This window comes from Lacerta agilis, chromosome 12, assembly GCF_009819535.1.
Source record: "Lacerta agilis isolate rLacAgi1 chromosome 12, rLacAgi1.pri, whole genome shotgun sequence".
Lineage (NCBI taxonomy): Eukaryota > Metazoa > Chordata > Lepidosauria > Squamata > Lacertidae > Lacerta > Lacerta agilis.
The window spans coordinates 53,602,866-53,617,322 of record NC_046323.1 but is presented as its reverse complement, the minus strand read 5'-3'; the positions used below and the strand labels follow the sequence as shown (position 1 = coordinate 53,617,322).

At 41.8% G+C, this 14,457-nt stretch overlaps 1 protein-coding gene across 1 annotated transcript; it reads right to left on the bottom strand.

Annotated features, from left to right (window-relative positions):
* Nucleotides 1-1,828: 1,828 nt before the first annotated feature.
* TWSG1 (twisted gastrulation BMP signaling modulator 1) lies at nt 1,829-10,294 on the bottom strand. Its single transcript, XM_033165712.1, has 4 exons — nt 10,160-10,294; nt 6,002-6,101; nt 3,562-3,828; nt 1,829-2,764 (listed from the first exon to the last, which is right to left on the bottom strand). Exons 1-4 carry the CDS (start codon nt 10,277-10,279, stop codon nt 2,583-2,585), a joined length of 669 nt encoding a protein of 222 aa, XP_033021603.1. The 5' UTR covers nt 10,280-10,294; the 3' UTR covers nt 1,829-2,582.
* Between the last annotated feature and the right edge of the window lie 4,163 nt (nt 10,295-14,457).

The following is a 14,457-nucleotide window of genomic DNA, read 5'->3' as shown; positions in this document are numbered from 1 at the left end:
AATTCTGAATTCATTAAGGTAACAGTGTTTTACAGGTAGAATGTTCTTAAGTCAAACAAACATTTTCCGTACCTTCAAAGCTACTGAATTAGCTTTCATTAACCAATTTGTATAAATTTCCTCATCAACAAATTGGACAGTACAGTGGTACCTCGGGTTGTGCACTCAATTCGTTCCGGGGTGCCGTTTGCATTGCGAACATGCCCGAAAGCGCGATGCTGCGCTTCTGCACATGCGCGAACTGCGCAGAATGCTTCTGTGCATGCGTGGACCGTGTGGACATGAGCAGAAGCGTCCACGCTCTGTGTTGCATTTCCGGGGTATCGGAGTATGCAACCCAAGCGTGCGCAAACCGGGGCATGACTGTACCAAGTTTTACAATGCATTTATTTTTTCCACCCTTCAAGGTGTGGCTTCACATTAAATAAAGCAGCAACTAAAAGAGAAAAGGCTTAACTGAGAGTTCCATTTTCCCCAAGGAAAGAAGGCTATCGGATGTAGAGTTATTATTCAAATGTCTGTAGTCACTACCGTCAGCCAGAAATGAGAATTCTAAGTTTTAATAGGTCAACTGAACACATGGTACACATAGTTTTGCCAAAAATATCTATCTAACAGAAGAAAAATGAATAGGCTAAATCCAACTCGTTATTGATCTGCAAGTTCATTTATTGCAGAATATGAAACATTCTAAGACAGAAGAAACAGATTCTTCCTTCAAGACAGAGGTGGTGTAATTTTTGTTGATTTATGAATTGCCTTTCAAATAAGTCTCAGGATTTACAGACGTGCAACAGAAACAATTACGATTGGTTTAAAAACAATAAAAATAAGCACCCAAGGGCAAGACCAAGGCTGTGTTCACACCGTACACTGAAAGCACACACGTCCACCACAAAAAAAATATTTATGGGAGCTATAGTTTGTTAAGGGTGCTGGGAATGGTAGCTCTGTAGGGAGTAAACTACAGTTCCCTTGATTCTTTGAGAGGGGAAATGTGTTTTAAATGCATTGTGTGTATATATCCTTCAAAAACTACAGCTCCCAGAACTCTTTGGGCAACAGTGCCTGGAGATAGTCAGGTTGTGTGACCAGAGGAGGAATGACAGCTGGGAGGAGAGCAGAGAAGAAACAGCCTGCTGCATCTGCAGCAGCACAACCGGACGCCTCCATCTTCCCCAGCTGCAACAAAACATGTCTCTACTGTATCGGTCTCTACAGCCACAGCAGGCGCTGTAACTGTCCAATGGTTTGACTTCACCCCCAAAGGCGCACTCCTCCAATGTCTCCCGAGATTGTCCCAAATTCTTAAGGCAACAAGTAGCAGGGTGGGTTGGATTGGTACCAAAGCAATTTAAAAATCAAGAAATCTTCTACTACTGTCTCGACAGATGCTAACAGCAGTTTTAAATATATAGTGCAGTGGGGGGCCCAGCCAGACTAATGCTTAAGGTGGTCAGCACTGATAGTACTAGTCGGCAGTTGGGCGGGTAAGGGAAAATGACATCTGCATGGTGACTGACTGTTGCCTCAAAATTAAGAGAACCAACCATTTTCTTGGCAAAACACTTCTGGATAATAGCATTCTCCCCATGTGCAACATATTTCTGTTCCCTAGGATCATGTACAAAATGCCTGCGTGTGAAAGAGCATTGCAGGGGGTTGGACTAGATGACTCTTGGGGCCCCTCTTCCAACTCTACAATTATCTGGGTCTAAGAATCTATGGTTTCCATGTAAGGATTGCCAATGGTGACTCAGTTAACTTGCTAACTCTAAACAGTGTATTATTAAAAGCAACAGTAGAAAAGAGGGCGAAACACATAGAGTCAAGTATATAAATTTTATAAAAATAGAATTAGCCGGCTTTTAAAAATATACTTTATTGAGCCTCAGTAAGATTTGTACATAAGAAAGATAGCAGAAGATCCTGACACAACTACATTTCATCCAAATCTCTTCCTTGTTGCTTACATATCAGTTATTTCTGAGTTCACTATGATTTATATTTTAATTTTCAATTAATGGATGTTCTCTTTTTTGAACTAGAGCAAGAAACAAAGAGAAGCGGACACATATTTTGAGTTAAAAAATATTGATTCTTTCCTTCTTATAAGCAAATGGTGGTGGATGGAGACTTCCATGTAACTGCCACCCTACTTTTAAAAATACCTATCACGACAGAAATCTGTGTGCCACGCTGCATCAAGCTACACACCAGTCCAAATCTGAAAGTTTGGGGAAATTCCAGAGTTTATGGATTTCTGGATCTAGTTGCAATTTCTGTGAAGCTTCACGCTCCCCCTCCTCAACAAGACGATCCTGTACATAAGTTGGTGAATTCAAATCAAAGAAAACTCTAATAAGCCTGGTTAATATTTTAAGAGAACACACATTTGCTAGTTAACACTGTATTTTACCTTATTTAAAGGGAGCGGGGTTGGAATTACATGTTTTAAGATTTTGTACATCTCCTCTGCGCTGCAACTATTCCATTCTCAGGCAATCCTCCCAAGTTCAATCTTTATCAATAAAAAAATAATTTTGGTGTCTGTGATAAAAAAAAAGATTCAGCTTCCGGATTCAGAACATACAATTTGTGCATCTTACAGTTTTACTGCCATAGTCGATACACTCTGGTCCAATACATTCGCAGCAGGCGTTGTGAAACCATCGGTATTTTGATGCTCCCATCGATTCGCAGGAGCTCTTGCACTGATGTACTGACATACAGTCATCGAAGTAAACCACCGTGCACGTGGCTTCTAAACGAAGAAGGCGAGAAAGGCACTTTAGTTTGCTGAGAAAAGCTCAAGCTACCAATCATTCAGACAATGGAACCAATAACTTAATTTCCAACTTAATTCAGGGTCAATGGAACAGCTTTTTCCTTGATCCAAACACACCTGTCAGTTCTGAAATAACATTTAAAATAAAATATGTCCCGTGTGGAATTATTGCAGTAGCAAAATCGGTATAATCTTTGTCTCCTTCTGCTCTGCACACTCTTATCCAGGCACCCCCAAACTCGGCCCTCTAGATGTTTTGGGACTACAATTCCCATCAGCCCTGACCACTGGTCCTGTTAGCTAGGGATGATGGGAGCTGTAGTCCCAAAACATCTGGAGCGCCGAGTTTGGGGATGCCTGCTCTTATCTATTTATCTCTTCCCCCTTCTCTGAAGACCTTGGGCTGCGATACAGCAGAGAAAGTAAACACAACACTCAATATTAAAAATCAGTTCAAAAAACCCATTGGTTGCAGACAACATACATTTAAAGCTTTTCCCCAAAGAATCCTGGGAGCAACAGTTTACCCTCTCACAGAACTACATTCCCAGCACCCTGACTAAACTAGTTCCCAGGACTCTCTGGGGGAAGCCATGGGATTCAAATGTAGGCAGCGATTCACCATATTCCGTGGACCAGGCATAGCCCCACACTTTGGAACCGGGGCAACGCTTGCCTGTAGCTAATGCAGCATTCTTCCGTCCTCTCTTTTCCAAACAAACCAACTCAACCCCAATTCTAGGGGCTCAGTCTCTGCGCAGCAGCCCACTTACCTTTGTCGCTGGAGAACGGCGTGTGGACGTTGTTGCTTGAAACGGAGACGTTCTGGTGCTGGGGGTGGTTCACCGACTCTAAAATGGAGACCAAGTTCTCGTGGTGGGACAGCTCTTCCGCGACGGGGAACGAAACAATATTCCAGTGCAGCTGGGTGTCCCCTTCTGTAAGCGCTCGGAAAAGAGAGGGGATTGGCCCATGCAGTTCCTCAACGGTGCTCTTGGACGTGGGAGGTGTGTCGCTATAATTGCGAGGGTTGCACATACCTGGAAGTAAGCAAAATGAAAAGAAAATGCACCAATAAAAAGAAGCATTTTTTTGAAAGGCGAAATGTTCAACTTCAAATGATGAGCGGGGGGCACTGGTAAGAAGCTTATTTATTTATTTCATACAGTTTATACGCCACTTTACTGTTTAGAAAAGCCCTCAAGACAGTTTACAAAAATGTTCGTCTTGCCCCTTTCACCTTCCAGGTACTTATTTTGGTACTTATTTTGGGTGATGCTTGAGTCCGTAGCTTGAAGCATGGCTAATCCCTTTAAAGGAGCAGGCACATAGCTTGGGGATATTCCAGGATAAAGCTTTGCCATTAGACAAGGTGCCTTTTACCTGCTTCCATCCAAAAGCACATCTGGATCAGGATAATTTCAACACTGTAGTAGTACATGCACGAGTAACCTTAAGGCTGGATTACTGCAATGTGCTTTAAGTAGCAAGAAATACCGACACGTCACCTTCCATTTAAGCCTGGTGGAAAAGGGTAGGCAGCTTTTTGGGGGGGGCACACACTATGAACCTCAAGCTTCTTATTCTGTCTCACAGACACTGGAGCCTTTTGTCTCCTTGTGACACAGGATGAAATTACAAATCACCTTTTCTTGGAAAAGTATCAAATTTGTGCAAAGCTTATTTGATCACATTTCAAGAATGCAATTTTGTTTACCAAGGAGTTTAATCTCTTGCCAGAATTACAGAAGCAACTTCACTAGCCAAAGGTGTGAAATAAGCACATAGTCAATGACACATGAGACACTGCTTCCATTTCGTGGCATAGCTAAATATACTCCATACCATATGCATGAAAGTTCTTTTGAAAGTATCACTTTCCTTATTTAACACACTTTGAAAAACACATTTGTACAAACTCACCATTACTTTAGGGTAATAATAGCATACGGATTGCTTTCCCAAACACAACATATATATGTGTGTGTGTGTGTGTGTGTGCGTGTGTGGATACACACAGTTTAAAAGTGACAGGATGTAGAAACTACATTCTGAAAAATTGTTTTGTTGTATTTGGCTGCTAAACTACAAAAATAGCATCACAATCCATTTATTCTGCAGGCCTGTCACTATTTTACACCAGTCGTTTTCAACCAGTGCGCCGTTGCCCCCTGGGGTGCATTGAATGATGGTCAGTCCAAGGTGGAGGAGATGCAGGGAATCATTAACTTCTGCACATGAAGATGTGCCACGCCCCCCCCCCACCACTTCACATGCATCCCGGGAGACAGCATGAAAAACAGGCTATTTAGCCAAAATAACTGTTTGGGTCAGTGGTTAGGAGAACAGACTGTCAGATACAAATATGGTGAAAATCAACATCATCTCCGTTTGGCCTACAGCAGCCTGAAATACTGCATAAATAAGCCACAAGGCTCTGAAACTTAATCAGTGGGACAGGGCAGGCTCTAGCAGGGGGCTAAATTCATGAATTACCCAAACAGTGTGTGGTTCAGTGAAATTAATCCCACACCTCTCCCCTGCATGCCTGTGAAGTGGAACACAGGATGGATGAACAACCGAGTTCTTTGACACACCACTCCTGCCCCCTGCCTTCTACGGAACAAGTCACCCTTGATGTGCGGAAGAGCGACGTCATGCACCTCAGTTCTGTGGTTCCTGTTTGGGGAAGTTACTGGAATAGAGCATGATTCAGCTCATGGGGAAGCAGCAACCATATCGCTCTTCCAACATACGAACTCGACCACAGACACAGACGTGCAGAGCTGTTTCTCCTTCCCTAATAAATCTAGCTCATGAGTATACACTACTTTTTTCGCAGTGAGTGCCATGGCTAGCCCCGACATGGTGCCAGACATGATGAACCAGACACCCCAAAGTGTGAGGACCCCGAGTAGCAGGCAGGGTTCCCTGAATCCAATGCTGAGGATCCCCTTGAGGGGGCCCCTCCAGGCGGAGGCTTGATGGAGAACCCCCAGATCTGCCAGAGGAGGGGTTGGAGCCACTTCTCAGTCCTCTAGAGGGTCCTGTGGACCACCAGTTGGGAAGCCACTGCCCTAAAGCCCTGGATTCTGTGTATGCCCTGCTCCGTTGTATTGACATGGCTCTTAAAAGCCACAGATCCAAAGCAGTGGATACGAGTATCTGAAGCAACCAAGGCCGTATTAGGTGATAAAGAACGAATGAACTTACCAACACAGTCACAGCACTCATCCCACAGTGTGCCCAGACACAACATGCACTCCTTGCAACAGGAACAGTTCCCTTCAACAGGTCGGCATTGACACAGCTCCTGGAAACACAACACACCAGTTAGATATTTCTGTGCATAAAATACCACAGAAGACAAATGCGTTCCAGTGTGGTGTAGTGGTTAAGAGCGGTGGACTCGTAATCTGGGGAACCGGGTTCGCGTCTCCGCTCCTCCACACGCAGCTGCTGGGTGACCTTGGGCTAGTCACACTTCTCTTAAGTCTCTCAGCCCCACTCACCTCACAGAGTGTTTGTTGTGGGGGAGGAAGGGAAAGGAGAATGTTAGCTGCTTTGAGACTCCTTCGAGTAGTGATAAAGCGGGATATCAAATCCAAACTCCTCCTCCTCCTCCTCCTCTTCTTCTTCCCCTCCCACCTCCACCTACCACAGTTAGGAACATACATAGGAAGCTTTGTTAGGAAGTATATAGGAAACAAATATTCTGCTTTGTTGTCGTCCTGCCACTTTTGTTGCACTATAGACTCTCCAGACAGCAATAATGTGGTAACATTGGGAGTGGGGTGTGTGTGGAATCGTAGAACAGAATAAATCCACCACCAAGACATTATTGTGTCAAAAACATGTTGCAAAATACACCTGCCATAAAGCACCAGCCTGGAGAAGCCCTTATCCATATACAATTGCAAATCAGCCACACAAACCATGATGAGGCCGCTTATTTAAGAGGGGTTGTTTTTAATTGCACATTTGCTATGTACGGTGCAGATAACAGAAATCATCTTTTTGACCCCACTACAATTTGGAAGCACGGTAACTATTGCTATGCAAAAGTACCATGTATTATTTAATAAAACTCTCACCAGTGAAAGTATATATATTAATAAGTGTTTAAAATAAAGTAGGATGTACTCAAGCTATATCGCACAGCTCTAGTCCCCCCCCCCCCGCCAGCTCATTGTAATACACATGAACCAGGCTTCCTCAACCTCGGCCCTCCAGATGTTTTGAGACTACAATTCCCATCATCCCTGACCACTGGTCCTGCTAGCTAGGGATCATGGGAGTTGTAGGCCAAAAAACATCTGGAGGGCAGAGTTTGAGGAAGCCTGACATAAACTATCTATGGGTTAACATGCAGTCTGCCAAGAACTTTATTAACGCCAAAGCTCTCAGGGAAGAAGAAATGACTAACAGGATATTTAAAAGACTCATCCAGCGCCACAATACAAATGAAACATGTCTCAAGACAAGAAATTGTTGATCTCATTCACATCTGTTACAGAGCTGATAAAATAAATATTTATGCAGATCATCCTTCCCACATTCTGGAAAAGGCAGTATAATGAACGCAGCCTCTTCTACTTCACCGAGTGAAAAAAATTCAGAGCAATGCATCTTGCTTAATCTTCTTCCCGCATCTTGAGTTCAGGGACCTGCTTTCATCATAGATGGAATCTTCCACCTACAAAAAGTTGGTCATATCCGTTCCTCTTAAATCAGATATGAATGTTCCATGAGTTTCAAAGGGACCCAGGTATGACCCATCAAACATAGCTAGCAATATGGAAGGATGTTCCCCCCCCCCCACAAGCAGCAACGTTGAAGTGTGTCAAGTTTCAAAATTAAAAGTACATTACTATGATACTCCATTGCCTCTCCAGACAGATGGATGCCAACAAAAATTACATGGCTATTTTACACATTGTGTCTTACATATTAGGAGTGGCATTTCCCTCCGGCAGAAATATACAAAGAATCAGAGCCAGAGACATGGGTTCAGCATAACTGAAATTGGCTTAACTAAGGTTTTTGCACTTTAAGTGCTGAATGTGACCTCGCCTTCACTTTACACAATGTCTCGGTATCTTCCGAATTAGCTGATTATCATATCAAAAACCTTAGCACTTGCCTCATCTCATATATATGTAATTATATAAAGACAACCTAGCATATAAGCATTTCCTGCATTGCAGGACTAGATTACCCCTGGGTCCCTTTCAATTCTAAGTCATCAGAGTTTTTGCATGGTAAATACACATTTTTAAAAATAGGGTGGTGGGTGTAGCCAACCCCTTAATTAGCAAGTCTTGGGCTTGTCCTTCTTGTGAGTCACTCTCCTCTAAGCTTGCGCATACAAACAAGGTTCAGAGCAGACTGCCCTCAAGGTAACTCACATGGTAACTTGAAGCATTATTCTGAGATTACCCTTTGCTAGAGAAACAGAATCCCACCGTGTTTTAAGCAAACACTCCTGTTTAACTGTATTGGGTCATTGTTGATTTCTAGGAACTATGATTCCCACACAGTTGCTGAATTTTATTTTTATAAGAAAATGTCTAGCCTGCCCTTCATAACAATAAAAATGACACTGCAATGAAACCAATCCAGTTCAATGATTAAAATAGGTGTGTGTGTGTGTGTGTGTAAGCCTACTCTTAAAAATGCTCAGGGAACCACAACCTCAGTTCTCCCACTTGCAGCAGCGAATAAATTCCTATTAATTTCCCAAAGGCTGGGGAAGTTGAATTTTTACTTGGCGCCCAAATGACAAAAGCAAGGCACCCCATAGCCACTGCCATGGAAAAGGGCCTGTCCTGTTTTCACCACATGCTGCACTTCTCCTGGGTGTGTGGTGATGAAAATGGCCTTCCCTCCAGGTCTAAGAGCAGCAAGGTTGATGTAGGGCGAGGCACTAATTCAGGTATTTGGGCCCCAAGTCATTTAGGGATTTGTAAGTCAACAACACCAACAATTTGCATTCTGTCCAGAGGGAACCCATGTCAACATTTCAGAAGGGGGGGATGTTACTTGATTCTGGCTGCACGGCTTAACATTTCGTCCACTGTGGTCTCAAGTAATTGTATATTCCAAACAGTCCTCAAAGGCAGCTCCACAAAGAGTGCATTACGATAGTCCAGCCAGGAAGTTGGCAGAGCACCAGTCACTGTGGCTACCCTATCCTATAATCTTTCACTTAGCAGACCCACTGAAAATAATGAACCTAAATTAGTGATTTCAATTAACTCCACTGGGTCTACTCTGTCTAGGACTAGCACTGAATACCACCCAGCTTATTCAATTAGTGCATTACTATTCCGAAATTGTAACTTCTGACAACCTGTCTGTTATGGTAAACAGTAATTTCATTACTGCAGTTTCAATTTATCATTATTTCATTATTCTCACCGCAGCACATTCAGTCTCCTACAGATATTAAACTTTTATCTCAGAAAGCTAAATCTACCAAAGCCTACACTGTATAGTGTTCAAGGGCTACAGCTAATGCTTGTCCTACAATGGGCATGGTTAACTTAGATTCAGGTAGGTAGCCATGTTGGTCTGACACAGTCAAAAAAAAATAAAAAAAAATAGTCCAGTAGCACCTTAGAGGCCAACTAAGCTTGTTCTGGGTATAAGCTTTATACCCAGAACAAATTTAGTTGGTCTCTAAGGTGCTACTGGACTATGGTTAACTTAGGTTCATCGATTTCAATATGTCTACTCTGAGTAGGTTGGGGATTGGCTATACCCTTACTACGGTAAGAGAAAAGAAGGTAAGGTTTTGCATTCATTCCCCAAATAAGCTCATACTACGGGGAAGAGAAAATAGGATAAAGGCACGAAATGCATGTTAGAGTGCCAATTCATCTAATTAATCAGTTTGACTCCACAATATTATCCACTGTAAGGCTGATTTTTTATTTGTTGTAGGACAATTGAACATCTGAAAGAAAGGTAGAGACAAAAACTCCCGTTCGTGCCGACACAAACTTCATTTTTATTACAGGTAGGTAGCCGTGTTGGTCTGCCATAGTCAAAACAAAACAAAATAAAAAATTCCTTCCAGTAGCACCTTAGAGACCAACTAAGTTTGTTCTTGGTATGAGCTTTCGTGTGCATGCACACTTCTTCAGATAGTATCTGGTATCTGAAGAAGTGTGTATGCACACGAAAGCTCATACCAAGAACAAACTTAGTTGGTCTCTAAGGTGCTACTGGAAGGAATTTTTTTTTTTTGTTTTCATTTTTATTTTACTTCTTATTTCAGGATTACTTATTCGTCACATAAATTCATGCTGTTAACAGCCAACCTGTACTTTCCTATCCATTTGCGGCAAAAACTGTATTCTCTCCTACCTGTATTAAGCACTTGCTGACATCACTTGCACAGAGAGCCTTGTTGCAGCACATTGAGGATGGGATCCAGAAGAACAGCAGACTAATTAGTGCCGCCGCCACGCAGTAACACAACCGCATCTTTCTTGAACGTGGGAGATTTCTGGAACTTTCAGACAGAACTGAAATATAAAAAAGCAGCAACTTGAAGTATCTACATTTACCGAAGCAGAAATTAGGTCTCTTTCATCCTTACCACATGCTCCTAAAACAGTTTTTGTTTTGTTTTTTCCTGTGGGTTTTCCACACTCAACCCAGCATGTGTCGAAAGCCGTTCTTGAATAATCCTAGACTATCTGAAGAATAGTCTGAAGAAGTGTGGTATCTGAAGAAGTGTGCATGCACACGAAAGCTCATACCAAGAACAAACTCAGTTGGTCTCTAAGGTGCTACTGGAAAGAATTTTCTATTTTGTTTCAATCCTAGACTACTTTTCTATAGACTTCAAACTTTTTAAAAAAGCTGTACACTTTGAATTCTAATCAAGGTTTAGTGAGAAAGGGCAGGATACTGAAATAAATGAATTGTGGCTAGAAAGCAGGAGGAGAAAGTTCCAGCTGGGAAGCTGATGCAAAGATTACTGCCTCCAATTTAAAAAATAATGAGAACGTGTTTTAACACAATCCCAAGCTGTTTCTCAACACTGGGTGTCTAGATGTATACATTTACAAAACAAGGCTTTTGAACAAGGAACAAGATGAGTGCCACATGTTTATGAATGGCAAGCAGCACTGTATTTGATACAAAAAGTTAGGCACCGACTGGAAATGAAGTAACCACAGCAAAACGTTTGCATGCACGAACAGTATTCAAAGTGGGATATTGTAAGTGGCCACTCAAAGATTTGTTAACAGAAGCAGAAGAACTAAAAATGAAAACATTTGAAGACATAAGAGTTATTAACAGATTGGTTACAGTATCATCAATTAAACAATGTCTTTAAAGTAGATAAGAAAAAAGGTTTTGATACAGAGAGGTCAAGGTTTGAAATAGATCTGTTGGAAAATACAGTAATGTGAAAGTACTTTCAAAAATGTACAAATTACTTTTAGAATGGTATACAAAAGATGAAGAAGTTAAGGCAGCGATGATCCACTGGGCAAGAGATTTTGGATATAATATCCAATTTTCATCATGGGAAAAGTTATGGAAAGAGGACCTGAAATTTACTGCAAGCTGTTTGTTGAAGGAAAACTATATGGATATGTATATGAAAATGATGTAATGTTGGTATCTAACACAGAGTAAAATTGTGAAAATGTACAGAACTAGTTCAAATCTGTGTTGAAAATGTAAAGGGAATGAGGGTACCTTTGACCATATGTGGTAGTCTTGTGGAGTGAGCTATATAGTTAGTTAAAGAAAATGTTTAAGAAAACTTTTGTTAAAAAACCAGGTATAATAGGTGAAGAGATACCAAGAGAAGACGAAATACTTTTCATGTCTGCAACGATGGCAGCGAGATTGCTTCTAGCCCAGAGATGGAAGGAGGGAGAAGTGCCGACCAGAGAAGAGTGACAGACCAAGTTGATGGAGTACGCAGAGATGGCGAGACTGACGGGAAAGATCAGAAACCAGGAAGATCAAGTATTTCTAAAAGACTGGAATAAATTTTTAATATATATGTAAAAGTCCACTGTAAACAGTTAAAATAATTGGCAGGGATACAATGACACTTGTAATGTGAAATGAACTTTGGTAGTTATGGATATACAACAGATAGATGCAGAGAAAAAAAAAGAAATGTACCGGTAACTTCTTTGAATATGAAACCCATGGAGGAAGGGAAGGAGGTCCGAAGTTTTGAAAGAACCTTTTATTTAAATGTTTAGAAAGGGCTAAAGTGAAAATGTAAAAAATTTCGAAAAACGAATTAAAAAAATATTAAGGGGGAGGGGAGAAAGTGAGATATTGTATGACTGCCCCAATAGCATCATGAGCACGAATCATCAGGCATGTGCAATAAAAAAGGACATCTGGAGGGGTCCTTACATCATTATCAGTAATTGGCTCCCTAGCTAGGGAGCTTCTTCCTGTAAAAGACTTCTTACTTAGCACATGCCCCAAGCTGGCAAACGCTGATTAGTCAAAACCAAGATGGGTTTTGAGCAAGCTAAGGAAACTTGGAATGTCCTTTATGTGACCCTCTTGGTTATAAGCACCTAAGAGCAGCTTTCTAGACCTCAACAATGGCTATGGCAGGGGTCTCCAAACTAAGGCCCGGGGGCCGGATGTGGCCCAATCACCTTGTAAATGCGGCCCGTGGATGGTCCAGGAATCAGCGTGTTTTTACATGAGTAGAATGTGTGCTTTTATTTAAAATGCATCTCTGGGTTATTTGTGGGGCATAGGAATTCGTTCATATATTTTTTTCCAAAATATAGTCCGGCCCACCACAAGGTCTGAGGTACAGTGGACCGGCTCCCCTGCTGAAAAAGTTTGCTGATGCCTGGGCTATGGGATGCTTATTGGAGCAACATCACTAGCGCAGGTTGCTAACAGTGTACTTCCATCCCCCATCACACATTTTCTGTTGCCAGCATTCTAGATTTTAGAAAAATGCACCTGAGAACAGCCTGATAATCTTAAGCTAACAGCAACCTGGCAAGACTGCGCTGAATTTCGAGAAACCTGTTTATAGTGTTGGCTTCAGGAACGCTGCTGCAGGTGGCTTGGACCTTTCTCTCCTGAAAGGCAGTCTGGCCCTAAAAACTTCTAGGCACAAAAACCAGTAACAAATTGCTATTTGGGGAGGGACGGGGATGCTGCAAATTAATCCATAACACCTGCTTGAGCCTATGTTTCTTAGTTCCATAAAACAGAGAAGTATGTTACTCAAAAGTAGGTGCTTTCTTTACCCTCCCAGACACATTTCAGGGGGCACTGGAAGCTGCTCAGAAATTACCTTCACACTCATTCACCCATAATAAAAGGATCCTCTTTGCCACTCACATGCTAGCAACTCCGAGCCAGCTAAAGTTGTTAAAAGGAGCTTACAATGTTCTTTAAAAGTTCCACATTTCTGCAGAGCGAGGGAAGTTGAACTAGGAAATAAACAACTACCTGACATTCAGAAAAAACCTGAAGGCAGCCCTTTTTAGGGAAGTTTTTAATGTGTGATTTTTTATTTTTTATTTGTATTTGATTTCTGTTGGAAGCCGCCCAGAGTGGCTGGGGAAATCCAGCCAGATGGGCGGGGTACAAATAATAAATATTATTATTATTAGTGCAATCAGCATACTTTACTCAAAAGATAACTTACTCTGCTGCTTACCTATTTTATTCTTGAAAACCCAATACAAATCGTTTTTAAGAAGCCAAGCCAAATTTAAACACCCCCCCTTTTAAGCCCCTTGAGATGACGACTGGCAAAAGGAAACTTTTCGAGGATCCTAAAACTTTTCCCTTAAAAACAAAAACAAAACACTGGACTTCCAAGGGAGGGAAGAAGAGCTAAGGGGGGGAAAAGCAAATGTGTTGGGCCAAGAGACACAAACCCCAGCCAAAGAAAGACGAAAACAGCTCCTCACCTCTTGCGTGGTTTGGGAGGAGAAAATAAAAATAAAACCAGCACCGGTGTGAGCAGGGGGGGAAAGAGAGAGAGAAGTTTGTTCAAAGAGCCAAGGAGGCTGAGCAAAGCAGCTGGGACAGACCAGGAGGGAGAAAGAGACCCATACACAGAAAAGAAACGGTGTTGGGACAATGTTATTTTTGCAAAACGCAACCAATATAAATATTGCACTTTACAAAATTACTTTATCTTGACTTGCACCCTTTCCCCTTCTGATTATATATAGAGCTGCTGCGCGCTCACGTCAAGGAAAAACGGCGTCAAGGTTGCATTCTGCAAATACTGTAAACCTATCGCGCTTTCATCATCATCATCATCATCAATTTGTACACTGTCTTTCTATCTTACAATACCCAAGGCGGTTTGCAAGCTGAAGAAACAAAAAATGTACGCCTTGTAACAATCTAATGCAATACAGAATAACTCCAGCTCGCTGCATTTGACAAAGTAACTTCAGCTCGCTGCATTTCGCGAAATAACACCGGCGTTTTAAGAGAAAGGCAACGAGAAAATGCTGTAACGATAAAGCAACAAGTCGCCTTGTTAAATAAATAAATAAATAAAAATATATATGCACTGTTGCGTTTTTTGCAAAGTGGCTTTCTTTTCACAAATTAACTTCGGCTTGTGTTGCATCCCGCACTCTCCCGACGCCCTTATTTTTCTTCTTCCTGTGAGTGAGGAGAGA